Source organism: Rhipicephalus sanguineus, chromosome 4 (genome assembly GCF_013339695.2).
Source record: "Rhipicephalus sanguineus isolate Rsan-2018 chromosome 4, BIME_Rsan_1.4, whole genome shotgun sequence".
Taxonomy (NCBI): domain Eukaryota; kingdom Metazoa; phylum Arthropoda; class Arachnida; order Ixodida; family Ixodidae; genus Rhipicephalus; species Rhipicephalus sanguineus.
The window spans coordinates 53,753,883-53,766,222 of NC_051179.1; the positions used below are offsets into that span (position 1 = coordinate 53,753,883).

General features: G+C 47.5%; 1 protein-coding gene across 2 annotated transcripts in view; it reads right to left on the reverse strand.

The window, feature by feature from the left end:
• The window catches only part of LOC119390002 (telomerase-binding protein EST1A), a 68,977-nt gene that overhangs the window by 30,962 nt on the left and 25,675 nt on the right, over nucleotides 1-12,340 (reverse strand). The window contains exons 10-15 of one of the 2 annotated variants that reach the window (XM_037657502.2): nucleotides 12,092-12,237; nucleotides 10,904-11,195; nucleotides 10,206-10,303; nucleotides 9,473-9,576; nucleotides 8,570-8,740; nucleotides 5,636-5,848 (exon numbers count right to left, since the gene is read on the reverse strand). In XM_037657502.2, the coding sequence (XP_037513430.1) occupies nucleotides 5,636-5,848; nucleotides 8,570-8,740; nucleotides 9,473-9,576; nucleotides 10,206-10,303; nucleotides 10,904-11,195; nucleotides 12,092-12,237 (1,024 nt within the window). The remainder of the gene's footprint in view (nucleotides 1-5,635; nucleotides 5,849-8,569; nucleotides 8,741-9,472; nucleotides 9,577-10,205; nucleotides 10,304-10,903; nucleotides 11,196-12,091; nucleotides 12,238-12,340) is intronic. The other variant, XM_037657503.2, reaches the window with a different exon arrangement.

The following is a 12,340-nucleotide window of genomic DNA, read 5'->3' on the forward strand; positions in this document are numbered from 1 at the left end:
TCTCTTCCAGAATATTCAGAAAAGCCTTGTAAAAAAAAAAAAAAAACTTGTACGAATTCGATGTTTCCGGATCAAGTTAACAGTTATATAGGATACATAAGGTACAGGAGCATAAGTTCAATTACAACGAGGGTCAAATTGTCTGTCAGGATAATTAATATCAATTGAATGAGTTCATTGGAAGAGAGAATGTTTTCTTGTGAGCCGCTGGGATCATTGCGGCCCTTGGCGGAGCAGATCTCAACCGCGCGCTTCTTTCTACGTGGCTTCCGAGATCCGCTTCGGCAGCACGACGAAACACAAAAGTTGACCCAAGGAATACACCAGGGCACACGAAACGACAGCGTGCGAGTTCCACTACCAGACACCTAAGTCATGGACTAGGGTCGCCTCCAATTATTTAGGTCTAGCTGTGCGCACGCACAAACATGCTTCGGCGGATACGTTCCGAAACTTTGATCGTAGTTCTAGGCCAATGCGAGAAACCCTCAACGTCCTCAGAGAAAGGCGGGGTCTGCCGCAAGAGTTTGCGGAACATGCAAGCGAGCCCGTGCCAAACCAGGGTGGCCCAATGTCCCCCTCGAATTCCGCTCCGTACAGGGAAAGGGGGGGGGGGTGTCGACTACGGTGCAACTATAGAAAGCAAGCTTCCCAAATGGAGGCAAAAATGAAAATGTGCTTCCCCGGGTGTAAAGGTGAGTAGTAAACAGTTCTTGAAGTATACAACACCAAGTGCCCTCAGCCACCATTATCGTCAGAAACGTGTGGCCATAACCTTACCCTTTAAAAAATGATGAGACAAGTCTGACTACGTAAATGTATGGGGCAGGCTTGGCGCCCCCCTTAGAAGCAAAAAAAAAGGGGGGGGGGGGAAGCAACCCCCCTCCACCTCCGCGTACGGATGCGCAGAAGCCTGCACCAACGGGCGCGCAATCAAGACTGACGTCATGAGCCGGACGGTCGGTGACCCTGCCTTTGGTGAACATTGCCGCGTGCATGATCGGGACTATTTCTTTAGTCGCGTAGGCGATCAGCTGCCGCGCTTCGGTCGCCTGGGCGGGGCCTCTCCGGACTTCTTAAAGGGGCCCTGCAACACTTTTCCAGCATGCTCAAAAAGCGCTGCCGATCGGTAGTCGAGGCTCCCGAGAACACGCGAGCCAAATATTATAGCGATGCGCACGGCCTGGAATTTACAATAAATTCTCAAAGTCAGCTGAAAATCGCTCCCTCTTCTCTCGACAAATGATGTATTAGTCCGCAAAATATGACGCGATTGTCGGCAGTTCCACCATTGGCTGATGTTATAATCACGATAACACCCTCATTATTACTTTCGTTGTTAATTTTGAGTTCAATAAATAGATAATATGTATGTTTGTTTATATTCTGTTATCGCGTTAAAAACACCGAACAAACATTACTATTAGCACTTCCGGTCTCACCGACAGCTCGTCTGCTCGTAGTTGCGTGGTTCCGTTTTCTTCGCCATGCGCAGTGCCGAAAACGTGAATATTTCTGTGCTTTTGACCATCGCCGGTTGCCGTTGAGAGTGGCACCCGTTCGAGTGTTGCCTCGTCAGCTGGGAACTGCATTGTCGGCACGTTCTCACGACCGACCGAGGCAGCCGTGCAGCATGTCTCCGATAACAATGCTGGCGTCCGGTAATGGCGGCGCTTCGGGGTCGTCTGCCAGTGCCGTCTTACGAGGCAGTGTATCGGAGTATGGGCCGAACCGATCTCAGCTGTCATTCGTTCCAAACGAGCGCACAGGTTTGCTTCCATGGTTGGCAGAGCGATGAAAACACTACGGCGTTCGAGGTGCGCATCCAACATTACCAAACCGACGCGCAGTTTTCAAGCACGCGCGATACACATCGGCTCCGCTCGACGAGAACGACGCAAGCCGACCGGAAGTGGCGGCACAGACCACGTGGTTGCGCCCAGACGTCAGAGAGAAAAAAAATGAAGAAAAAATTTCCGCCGGCGCTCTTGAGCGGAGCCTCGCTCGTCTGCGCTCCCTCCCTCGAGTCGCTGCCTAGCTCTCCGCGCGCTCGCGGCGTTGAGTTGAGGGAGAAAGCTGCGGAACGTGATCTCTATAATTTGGTAACACCACTTAGACTTGACGGATTCGAAAAATTTTTGCGGCATATGATTCGTGAAGAGTCATACGTCAATAATGAGACTATTCCAATATAACCAAGAAAGGTGTTGCAGGGCCCCTTTAAGTTGCATCCGACTATAGAAGCCTTCAGGAGGGCTCTAGTCATTGGCTGCTTGCAGATTTGTATTCACAGTTGCGCACATGGTTTGCCCTCTTGCGCGCAGACGCGACCATGCTTTTGAGGGAAAGTCACACGCATGAGCGTCCGGAGCCCGAGGGTGCAAGAGGGGCGGCTGTCCCCCCCCCTTCCCCTGGAATTTCGGATAATAATTTTCTATGCAGTAGCAATAAGCTACACAGCTTGATTAGCATACTCAGGTCCCGGCCTTCTACATTGCCAGCCAATTTTGCACGTTACACATTATTTACTAATCTTGCCGGTTATGTTACGGCAGTGAAAGAAAAGCTCTCAGTGCTGGAGCGCCCCCCCACTCCTTGCGGATGCCCCCCCCCCCCTGCAATAAGTTCTGCGGACGCCCTTGGCCGCACGTCACGTTCACAGGAGGCAGGCTCGTCGCGACATGAGCGAACATGGCCGACCTGCGCTTCCCCGGCATCCCCTACTGTGTTCTACACGCCAGGCCCGTAGCCAGGATTTTTGTAGCGTTAGCTACACTTGCCTAGCCGGAGCCGATTTCGCGTGGATCCTCATGAGCCGTGCTGCGCATGCGCGAGGATCATTGATGTCACACAGCTGGCTCACCGGAGCCGGCATCTCGCGCGCTCTCCGCCACCGCCGCGCACGACTTGCCGCTGCTAGTCTGCGCATTCGAGAGAAGTGACGCGTTCCCTGGTCTGTGCTTTCCAGAGGAGTGACGTCGTAGCCTTGGCAGACGAATTGGCGCCGGCGCGCGCGCAGCTATTCGCCTTCGCTGTGCAGTCGCCGTCTGACACTGTGCGGGAGCAGCTTGATAGCGCCTCTGACTGGCGTTTGGCAGTGTGGTATAGCCATGGAGAAGGAGAGCGCAAATGCTGCTCAACGGCGCAGAAGAGCGAAGAAGCTTAATTCACCGGAAACCGAAGCAGTTGCCTGGCAAAATATACATGTGTCATATAATATGTATGCCGTGTGTGTGTCATCGGAGCAGCAGTAAGCATGATAATCAAGTTAATCCTAGACATCAGGAAAGCTAAGAATAATTAGCTGAACCTTTGCTAACGCTACGTTATCCTGGCATAGCCGAGCTAAGCCACTGCAACATTTTTTTTCGGGGGCGGGGGGGGGGCACTTGCTGGCCCCCCAGCAAGTGCCCAGCAGAAAAAGCTGCCGATCGGCAGTCGAGGCTCCTGAGAACACGTGAGCCAAACATTATGGCGCAGCACGAGGCCTATATTTTACAATGGGCCTTTTCCGAGTTCGAACAGCACCTCCAGTGGAGATCGCTGAAATCGAAACTGGTGGCCCTTGGCCTCCAAATTGTCCAACGAGCGCCGGTAGACAATCTCAGAGGACAGCATTCGCGCCTTTCTTTGGGGGAAAATTTTGCAAGTTAGTGACACCATATGTCGCTTGGTCCGCACCTGTCGTCGCGTTTTAGCCACCAAAAACCATGGCGTGTGCCTCGTAGACGCCGGCGCGCATGCGCACGCTACCTACCTGGAAAAGGTCCATTAAATTTCAAAGTCGGCTAGAAATCGCTTCCTCTTCTCTTTACAAATGTCATATACTCAAATGACCGCGCCATGTACCCAAATTCTCGGCCATTGGCTGATTTGAGCATTGTTGGCTGCATAGTTAGTGCGTCCGCCGTGGGAGGCCGCCACATGGTCACGCGCTCGCTTCCGATCTCACTGAAGGTTAGCCGCGCGCTCAAAAAATAAAAATAAATAAAATAAAAATAAATAAGTAAATAAAGAAAAAGTGCTCAAGGTCATGACGCGTGCGTGACGTGACTTCTTTCCCCCGTGACATCCTTTCCTGCTTAGCTTCCAGCGCGTTCGTCGGGACGAGAGAAGAGAGAAAGCAATTGCAGCGTGCGACAAATCTCTCTAACTGTGCTCGTACTTGACGGATTCTAAACATTTTTGCGGCGGTCGATTCGCGAGGCAATGAGCTCCTTTAGTGAGGCCATTCGATGGTTAGTTGGAAAAGTGTTGCAGGGCCCCTTTAATCGGGAACAACCGAGGACCACTTGATCATAAACTCGGATACGGTGCCTGCTCTAGGCAGTTTCGTCGCGCACAGGCTAGTGGCGCCATCTGTCGAAGAACATGCTAGTCAACAGTTTAAACGAGTTGAATGCATAAAAGAAGGGTGTTATCACGCGATTTTCGCTCTAAAAGAAAAGAAAGCAAAAGTCAAGTCCACTTATGTTCAGAAGCAATCGTTCGAATGTTGGTTATCGAATAAATCGCTAAACAGCGTTGATGCGCTGGCGCTGCCATCACCAATGTGTTTATATGTGCCTTAGTGCCGGCTTCTCCGCGCTGCATGGTTGCCTTTCCTTTCGCCGGCTACTAACACAGCAAAAGAAGAAAGCAAACACGGAGGGTTTGACGAAAGGGGAAAGCAGAATGCCGCACAAGACTACAGATGGCGCCAGAGTGGCACGCGTCATGTCAGACGCCTGCCAGCAGTGGCTGCAGTGAATTGCGTCTATGCACTCACCCCCGCAATGTATAGGTTAGCAAAGCGGTCACTGTGCTTGTGATTCACTTCGGTTTTTTGAACTGTAGGTGATATATACAGCATGTGCTTCAGGCGCTCAGCAGTAATACATGTTGACGAGAGATGGGACACCAATCATGTTAGGTGTTTCCAATTTTTTCTGTCTATTGTTCGACTGTCATAGTGTATACGTGCCCACATGTAGAAAAATAAGATCAGTTGTAAGTCATCGCCATCGGCATCGGCAGGGGTGTGCAAAGGGGCACTTGCCGACCTCAAGTCACACCAGCACGTGCCCCTAACCAAGCTACACCAGTGCACTCCCCCTCCCCCAGATGCGATGCCACACGGGTTTGCAGGCCCCAAGACAAAATCCTGCCAAAACTCATGGTCAGCACTGTTGTCGTGCCTTCTTTGTCTTGTGTCCTGTCAGAATTTTGCGATGTTTCTCTCCCTGTTACACTGCCATTCACTTCATTTACAACACGCCGCATGAGACTGACTATCTGCTGTGCCCAACAATACATTGCAAAATGTAAATGCTTATAAAGCGGCACTCAAATTTCACATGAAGAAGTATCATAATCGTCAGTGAATCTTTCTTCCCACCATGTGCTACTTCGTTATACAGTAAAATCTGCATATATCGAACCTTATGGGGATAACAAAAGAGTTCTATATATAGGTGATTCGACATATAAAATATTTTATTTATTGAAGATATCTTCAAGGGGCTTTAAAACTGTTCTATGCATACAATAGGTCGTTATAGGTGGGTCCAATATATGCGAGTTCGACTGTACTGAGGTCCTGCATAAGTTAATTCGGCGTCGTCAAAGTGCAACCATCAGAGAGACTCCGACTCACTTGGACGCAGGCATGCTGGCGTTCGTGCTGCTCCTTCGCCTTCCGCAGCTGCTCCTTCTTGGTCCACAACCTCTGGATCTCGCTCTCCTCCTCTCCGGACTTGAGCGGTGCCTCCTGGTCATCCAGTGAGTCACCCAGTTCCAGCTCGTCTTCAGACTGCAACGGCGCCAGGCACGCGCTTGTCGAGCCAGTGTTTTCCACTCCCCCAAATCCCTACACAACAAGCATGGGACATTGGGCTTCTGTTTCTGCATTTGCGAATCCCTGTACAGGGTGTGCGAATCGATATTCTGTACAGCTCCTACACAACTGCGATGGTCAGGAGCACGGAACAACTACTCCCACGCTCCGAGTATAAAGCTCGTTTGGTGGCTGCATCACAGTGAGCCAATTTGATGCACTTTGTGCAATGGACGTGACGCCAAAGTGTGGCACTACGATTATTGCTAAAAAAATGAAACGTTGGATTTGCTTCCGTGGTATTGTGAGTAATGGTATGAAAAATGACTACAGCACTGCATTTTACACATCAGAAAAGTAGCGATACAGTCAAACCTCAAATATACTGAAGTCATACTTGCAGCAATATACTTTGTCACGTTGCGAATATCGCTAGAAGGTACCTATGTTTCAGCACTAAGTGATAACCACACAGATTTCTAGAATGGCACTACACCTCTAGTAAGCATACCGTAGCATGGTAGCTGCATAAGAGGACAGCGAAATAGATTGAATTCTCGCCGTGTGAGCCGAGATGGAACGCAAAGAAAATTCCGACTCTCTCAAACAATCATGCGATAGAACACGGGAGCAATACAATAGGGAACATGGTGACTGAGTGGACGACTCATTCGGCTTTCCCCAATAGCGCGTTGATGGATCTGTACAGCAATCTGCTTTTCAGAGATAAATTGTGCCTCTTCACTGATACGCCACAACAGCTACCACGTGGAGCTGATCTGTCCGAGCTATTCGTGTGCAGTGTGTTGCCTACTGCGCTTGCATCACGTCTAGAAGCGCACATTTGTCGGGAGCGTCTGCACAGTGAGGTTTCCAGGTGCCTGTATCTTTCCTGATCTCGCGTGGCTGTAGCACGCATTTTGTTTGGCTAATGCAGAGACTGCAATGCTGCTTTAATATCTGCAGGCAACACGTACTTCGAGCGGTCCCACACAAGCAGACAGCAGCAAATGGCAGTGCAGTATGCTTTATAATCGTGCTACAATGCACACACTGCCAGGCATTTTGTAGTAACAAAAATAACCTCAACAAGAATGTTGGCCTTCGATAACCAAATCGCGCGTTTGTCGGTGGTCGCCATCAGGTCTCTGTGCACTTTCAACGCTAATCTGAATAGGCATTGTGCCAATTTCACAACCATTGGTCCGCCAACTCTTGTAACCTAAATTCAGCAGACCTATACAGCACAACATGGCATCAGCCACACCACAAGTTCAGGTGCACAATTAACATTTATGTGAGAAAAAGGGACAGCACAGCAGCGCGTTTCATTCTGTTCACTTGACGGTGCATTTTGCTGCCATTTCTCCTGCTTATACATGCAGGCATTGTACATAAGTCATCACCATTGATTGGCCGGACCCCGAACTAAAAGCTCAGATCTTTTGCGTCACAGTCCGGCGTCAATCGTACTGCGCGATGAGGATCGCAATAAACTTTATTACACAACAAAGAGCGACAACACAGAGGTGAGTTCCATTCAGCTAACACGATGGTGTTTCCGCTGCCCACCAGAAAACTCTTCCACATGAGAGGTCGCTAGCAAGAGAGAAATTCTCTCTTAACCAATGTTTACCCATCTTATGTTCCTCATAGAGGGACCAGATGCACATATGCAATGAGCAAGGATTTCATTCAATTGAAAATGCAACACAAACAAAGATAGTTTGCCAAATCGTGAGAAAAAGAAACACAAAAAAAACTTGGCTTTAATGGAGCCAAGATTAGGAAATGAAAATGTAGTTCATAACATCGCAGACTTCGTTACATTGAGGCTTGACTGTTGCGCCAGAGGTGTTCAATCACACGCAATCCAAGCTACGCCCCACAGTGACACATCATGTGCTGTTAAAAGTTTATTTCACGATTCATATACACGTTTGATATGCAGCATGAGCAGCGGGAGTTACAAATCTCTGTAGACCAGCTTGACAGGGCTTCAACTCAATTATCCTAAAAACCTCACCATTCATAAAACTTTGCCCCTTGTGGTACCACTCTTTCAAATGTTTAACATACCAGGCACCACGTAACGATAAATTCATTGTCGTGTGACAGCCGCCAGAAAGAAAGAACCGCCAAGGAAAATGACAGAGGATAAAACACACCATAAATAGTAAACATACCTTGAGCAGACCAGAGTAATTAAGAGCAGCTAGAGTTAATTAGTGCTTGCACAAAGTCATAAATAATGATGTTTTCTCTATTTTATTTCTTACTTACAACAGAGCTAACATGGAACAAGTTCAGTATCCTTCAAAACACAGTTTATCAAACAAGGCAATTGACCAGGCTGCAAGTAAAATAAGCGCATTTTAAGGTGATTCAAACCTTTGTGCTAAAATAATGAGCTTTCAATACCGGGTGAGGCGTTACTGGATGATATTTGATGAAGTGCTCGCCACTGTTCTCTACAACATCAACAATTTTGTTCCCGTTATACTAGGACACAAAATGCTGTTCTTCGCTCTTCAACGGCTTACAACAGTTCAGTTTTTCAGCAAGTTGAATTCTTTGTGAATTCCTGCCCTTTGACAGAGGGGTTGATAGCCACAAAACACATGTTGCGGGTAATCAGCAGGTTGGAAGCACATATTTTGCAAAAAATATAGTCTACCAACATGAAAATGGTTTTGGGCCACCAAAGAAGGATGCACGCAGGAAACGCTTTACATCAGTGCTTGGAGCACTTACAGAATCGTAGGTCAGTTCCTTCTCCGAGTCAGACTCCGTGTCGGAGACAGCGATGAGAGAGACAAAGCGCTTGCGTTCCACATTGAACTCCAGGTAGGGCGGCGAGATGCCACACAGGTAGTCCCCGAAGAACTGGATCCGGTTGATTCGGAGGCAGTTGCGAGCTCGCTCCTGCGCCAGTAGGACACAAAACTTAGAAAATACGGCATGGAAGACAGCAAGGCAGCCGATACAATTTGGGATCCTAAATCTTTCATTTTGAAAACAATGTATTTCGATGGCCTGTTGGTACATCATAGTAAAGGAAAGCGAATAGTAAAGAGTGTGAGGGAACAACGACAGAAAGAGCACCACCTTCCAAAAACTTTTATTCAAGAAAACAATGATGAATATGCATTTTGAGCAACGTCACGTGACAGCACAAATCACCTCTTTAGAAGATTTTTAGGTGATAAGGACAGTTGGAAACTGGCACTATTTCTGCCCTAGTTCCTTCTCATGCTTTTGCGCTATTTATCATCCTTTTATTATAACCACACATATCAAAGCACAAAAAAATATATAAAAAGGATCAGGGGGGTCTTGTTTTAATACCTTTCCACTGCAGAATCACCCCATTCTGACTTGCCCTCTTATCATTTCAAAGCTGCTGCTCCTAACTCATCTCTAAGGATGACAGGTCAAAAGTTTACCCATGTTCCGTTGTCAAGAGATACAAAATGCATCAAATACCGAGGCCATTTGCCGGGTATGCAAATACTTTGCAGCAGTGCGAACTTTGTCGCCCCGGGATCTCACTACTGCAGTTCTTGCTGTAGCGGCAATGTTTTCCACAATAAAAAGTCTGACAATGTGCTCCTACATGGAGTCGGGATTACTTTGAGTGACAACAATGTAACTCACCCGGTCACATGGCACTTGTACGTAGAAAGCTTCCTGGGGAGCTCCCAGTAGGGGCACAAAGCTGGCCAGGGTGGCATCTTCAGGTAATGTCACCAGCTCACGATCTGCAAAGCAGAGAAGAGGCAAAAGGCTCAAGGCTGACTTCCAGACCAGCGACGGCAGCGAAAACCAAATTGCGTTTTGCAATGTGACGACCTGTGCATTAGTTTCTCGCGGTTTTGATCCCAACCTACACAAGGCCATTTCTCAAATTGTCACCCTGGAATTTCTAGACGTGCACTTTATTCTGCAAATAGGAAAATTTTTTTATTGCTTAGCTCTGGTTGGCATAAAACCTTTAGACAGTTACTGCTGTGTAGGTTAGTGAAAACAAGTCTCAAATGTTTACAGTTGTACAGTCAAGTCATTCTTCACTTATTCGCGCAAACACACAGGGACAAGAAGAGACTTACGAGGACAAGCGCACTTGTCCTCGTAAGTCTCTTCTTGTCCCTGTGTGTTTGCGCAAGTAAGTGAAGAATGAATTGGTTCCAACTAGGCCAAATTGCAGTTTTGTACAGTCGAGGATAACCGAGATGCAAACATGTTAGGGTTAGCCGAAATGCCTTCTTTCGTTCTCGTTTCTGCCAGTAAGCGTAATGTCAGTGTGCACGGCTAACTGAATAAACCTTTTCACTTCCTGCAAGAGTTGACCTACACACAGCTATATATGATAAGCCAGAGAGCTGCTCACCTTCTGCGGGCTCCTTGAAGAACTTGATGTCACCCAGGTTCAACCTCCACAGGACTGTCAAAAGGTCTGCCAGCGTTGTCCAGACATTGCCTTTCACACTAATATCACGAAAAGAAAAGAAAGGAAAAAAAAAAAGCCATTGCATTTAGCTGCCAGCACAAACACACCAATAGTTACAAGAGGCTTCTCCCGTCGATAAATGCAAAGGAGACGAGACAAAATCGTCAAACTTACTGGAAACAGAGAAACCGGTAGGCACTTGCTAAAATTTGAGCATGCAGTTGAGAAAATTGCCAGTGCTCAAGGTACGTCAACTCAGTACCATCTGCTTGAAAACCTTCCTTACATACTGTGGTACACAAATGTATGGAATAACAAGTTTATCTCGTGACAGATCTTACTAAAATATCTCGGAACTAGTGCTACTGTCACTTTTTCCGCAAGCAAACAGACGGGTTCACAACAATGTTCATGTTAGAGTAACTGGTTTAAACTGAATAGTGCAGATCTGCAAAGCTCATCACTTCGTCTTGTGACTCCTTCGTGCTCGAGCTGATTTTCCAAGTATGCATCGATTTCAACTTGCCCATTTGTCTACCTTACTTCCTTTATAGCTTCGTCACTGTGGACAAGGGGATGAGAATTCCTTCTCCTTGCTGTCTTCTGCAGAGCTGATTCACCAGTAAAGAAGCACGTACCTGGTGTTGTAGTCACAGGGTGTAGGTGGGGGAATCCAGAGCCGTTTCTGGCAGGACATCCAGTCAGTCCACAGCTTCAGGGTGGGCAGCAGCTCAGCCAGCTCGTCTGAAAGGGAGACGCGCGACGAGAAGGAGGGTCCGCCAGGCGAGGACGAAGTTGAGGACGATGGGGAGGACGAGCTCTGCTGCAGCAGCTGCGTGGCCCGTTCCATAACAATGGCCACATGGGCGAGTGCCACCTGCAGGCTCTGCTCCTGGAGCAGTGACCGGCAGTCTGGCTCCATGTTGCGATCTGAAACATGTGCATTGGAAAATGTGTTAGGCACAATGGACATGGACGGATTGGATATGAGGGCTAAGCAAAGAGGTGGTTACAAGTAACGATACATAAAAAAAGCAATCTATGTGCAAACACTGCAAGCTTACAGCTCAGAGGGTAGGTGGGATCGGCTACTTGGCCAATAGGGAGAAAAAAAAGAGAGTCGCAAGAAGCATAAAGGTTGCTGGCCCAGACATGAGAAACTCTCTTAGCACACGGCCGAGTAGTAAATTTCCAAAACTTGCCAAGAAATACCAGACCAAATACAATATGGCAATGAGACCAGCAGAAGAGATGTGCAAGGATTATTTTTGAAGCATTTAGAAGTATGTTTGAAAGCGTAAAAGCCAGCAACAAACAAAACACGCAGGTACTCCACACCATCGCTTCGTACAGCAAATAGTGTTGCAAAAACTTTCGTCTTTCTTGGGGGATAAGAGGGGGAAGGGCTCGGGAATTCATATGTAATAATAGAATGACAATATGCCGTCGACCATATGTCAGCACTTGTAGTGCCGGAACAGAGGCCTTATCAGATCACTTTTATCCCGTGGTGAAAATAAACGTTTAAATTTGACATAGCATACAGTCGTCAGAGACAAAACACCCATTACAATAGGGCTGCCAAAGAAAGTTCTGCAAATAAGCTAAGCAATGAGTGCAGTTTAAAATGCAACACACGAGGCTTCGAGGCAGTACTGGTTCATACCATATGAATGTGACACTAGCAGTGTTCAGCAGGTGCTCTGAATCCAAATAATAGCAGCTTTATATTAGTCAAACAAACACATCTTGGTCAATTAAAAGACAACTTTTTCAATAAGTGAGAGTGCATGCACAACAATAAAATATTCAACAACACACCGCACCTTTTAAACATGTGTTCGCTACGGTAAACATGTTGATTGCGAGGAGCTGCAGATGCCGGCTATTGGTGACAGCAGCCGGTGTCCTTTGGAGTAGGCACCGAAATTCCATCAGCATCCGACGAGCAGTCTCGGAGAACGTTTCCATACTGCACGTAGAAAAATACCAAAAAATTGCAAAATAATGTTACCCAGCGAAAAGGCGGCATCGCAGTCACATTACACTAGAATCTCGGTGATACGAACCCGGCT